The sequence below is a fragment of the Ceratosolen solmsi genome, unplaced genomic scaffold (assembly GCF_000503995.2).
Source record: "Ceratosolen solmsi marchali unplaced genomic scaffold, CerSol_1.0 scaffold3, whole genome shotgun sequence".
In the NCBI taxonomy this organism is placed as follows: Eukaryota; Metazoa; Arthropoda; class Insecta; order Hymenoptera; family Agaonidae; genus Ceratosolen; species Ceratosolen solmsi.
The window spans coordinates 2,515,371-2,518,404 of record NW_011948428.1 but is presented as its reverse complement, the minus strand read 5'-3'; the positions used below and the strand labels follow the sequence as shown (position 1 = coordinate 2,518,404).

The 3,034-nt window shown below is 34.4% G+C and overlaps 1 protein-coding gene across 1 annotated transcript; it reads right to left on the bottom strand.

Moving 5' to 3' along the window:
• On the bottom strand, positions 1 to 1,881 carry Xxylt (Xyloside xylosyltransferase). The gene is made up of 3 exons (XM_011501347.1): positions 1,187 to 1,881; positions 470 to 943; positions 1 to 261 (listed from the first exon to the last, which is right to left on the bottom strand). The coding sequence occupies exons 1-3, from the start codon at positions 1,631 to 1,633 to the stop codon at positions 55 to 57; spliced, it is 1,128 nt and encodes a 375-aa protein (XP_011499649.1). The 5' UTR covers positions 1,634 to 1,881; the 3' UTR covers positions 1 to 54.
• Between the last annotated feature and the right edge of the window lie 1,153 nt (positions 1,882 to 3,034).

The window sequence follows — 3,034 nt, the reverse complement described above, 5'->3', positions numbered from 1 at the left end:
TACCGACCAACCTTAAAAGGTTAAGAAAGTATCTAAATTAATTCTAGTTGTTTCTCAATCCTCTGGGATTGGTGTATTGCAATTGCCATGCCACAACTTTGTTTCCGAATGGCAATGCGAATAATTAGCAAAAACATCAGCGTAACCCCGATCTCTCCACCATGTACACAATTGACGATTCCAACCGCAATCGATTGTATGAATCAATTCTGGCCTTTCCATTCCCAATAATGTATAAAAATCTTGATCTCCAAGATGTCCCTAATATATTAGAAAAACAAAAAATACAATAATACCCTTGCTTTTATTTCAATTAAATAATAATACCGATGAAAATGATTTATTGTATGACGATTGAATGATTTATGAAATGATTTATTCAGTTTCGCGTAAATTGTAATTCTATGAGAATAGTCGTATAAGAAAGGACAAATGAACCGGTTGAATTTTAATTATAAATTAATATTACCTTAAAATTATACTTGTCTACCATATGCTCCACGCTATCTTGGCTAACTATCTGGTCATATTCCAAAGACTCCCTGAGTCTTTTCAAATTGAGGAGTACCACTCCACTATTATACCCTGGATATCCACCAAGATAACCCGGCTCTCCGAACTTAGTTTTAGGATTTTTACTCCTATATATGTATAATACATGTCTGTATACGGGAGTTAACTCTGGGCCAAGCCCGAATAAAGCTTCCTTTCCAAAGCTATCAAACTCTTTGAACAATTCCTTGATATCTATTTTAAACTTTGTATCGGCATCAACTATCACAGCTAAATCTTGATCTGTAGAGGCTATTCTATATAAGCCAAGAGAGAGAAAAAATAAGGCATCCGAGTAGTACGTTCCTGGTTTACTACTGAAGTGTGGCGACATCACTAATACAATGTCCTCTATTTCAGCTGCTGATTTATGGATATTATAATATTGCACCTGAAAATGTAGAATCATAGACTAATGAGCTGAAATCGGGTATAACAGAAATTTCAATGAGATATAATTAACTTAATAAGTCATTCTCTAGCTAGGAATTTAATTTTTGTCTAGGCTCTCGTTAAAGAGTCGATCAAGCGATGCTGATTTTTCGTCACATGTATCGACTAAATGTGCAAACACGATAGTACGTTCAATATTTATAAAAGATATAAATTTGATTAAACATTTAAATTAAATTACCTTCATGGTCTTTCTACTTATTAGAAAGACATAATCAATGACTTTTTCAGCAATAATTTGACTTTCGTCATCGGTTACAATATGGAAATGAATACCAATGGACGAATGACTCAGTAGCGAATGTACAAATATGCGAAACTTTCTGCGCATTGGAGAATTGCTCGTCACCTTTGTAAAAATACACCAAACATTGTACAGCTGCGCTGTCGTTCCATTATCAATGGAATTGGATTTATTCGATGATAAAAACTGCTGCTTCGAGCTAACTAGATCCTTGCTTAAGGTGGTCGTAGCATTTGATTTTCCACTAATATTTTGAGCATCGAGAAACAACGATGACACCTCGGCGAAGACATTCGGCGAATGGAGACAGTAAATCGCGAGGACGAAGATACCGATGACAATTGCAAGTTTTATCAGTAGTTTGCACGAACGTGACAGACGCATAACAAGTGGACGTCGTCCTCGATTCTCGTCCACGGAATCATCGCATGCGTCCCGCTTACGATGTCTATGTCGTGGATCAGATATCACCAATTACTATTAATTTTACTCAAATACGCCTGGAGTCGATTAATATAAAAATTCGTTGATGTAAGGTAGTGGTAGACAACATTACCACACTCTTGTCCTGACGATGCTCCCTTCTTGTGTAAATATTAAATAATAGCTTACACCAGAAAACAGTTGACAAAGCAAATAGTTATAACAACATAAATCAGGATGGCAATTAGAGGAGAGAAAGTATTGATAATCGCCTTCACGCGATTTAGCCCGTAATCCTGCAGTTTCTAATAATTTTTCTTTGGCTCACCCAAAGCAAACGGCGACTCTCCTCGTCTCTCCCCCACCCAGCACTGCAACGCCAAACATTAATAAACGGCGTTAATAAAGTTAACGAAAGAAATGTATATTTTGGCAATGGCGGCTAAATAACCTGTTCTTTCCTATTTCTAGTTAAATTTTCATCGAAAGTGGAAAATATTAATAAGATAAAATTGAAAAAAAATTATCATTTTGATAGCAGCAGGTCGGACACTACGCACACTGCGCACACTCTGAAATAAAAAGCGGGAAGCAAGCGACAATTCAAATTCAATGATTATATAATAAGAAATAGTTTAATTATAAATACAATTATTTATTATTTAATTTCTGTAAAAGAACTTTAAAATATGATTTAAATTTAAGCACCGGTGCCAAAATTTCTTACGCGATCTCTCAATTAGCCGAGAGCGAGAGAGAGAGAGAGAGAGAGAGAGAGAGAGAGAAGAAGAAAAGCAATAAAAAAATATCCCTAGATCTATAAGATAAAAAACTACAAGTAACTTATATTTAATTAATAAATAATTTAATTAAGAAATTAACACTACATTCTCAATATCGTTGCATTTATTCATTGAGAGATAGATCGATAAACAGAGAGAGAGAGAGAGAGAGAGAGAGAGAGAGACAGACAGACAGAGAGAGAATGAACTGTGGTTTAAAGAGAGAGAGAGAGAGAGAGAGAGAGACAGACAGACAGAGAGAGAATGAACTGTGGTTTAAAGAACAGAGAATTGTACTTTTACCAAAGTCTGAGATATTTGGAATTAAAAATACTCGATCATTACATGGAAATTTAATCGACTGTCGTAAATCGACTTTCAAATAAACTGACGGGATGTTTAAATGCTGTAAATTACCATTATCATTTTATGAATATAAAAATATTAATTTTTTTTAAGTTAGTTAGATAGACTGGCTATTATAAATTTTGTGTCAATATCAAATTTTTTTTTCGTATTTTTTACTTTTACTGGTGTATTAATTGCTGAAGAACATTTGTTATTAGCGACACGTATTCGC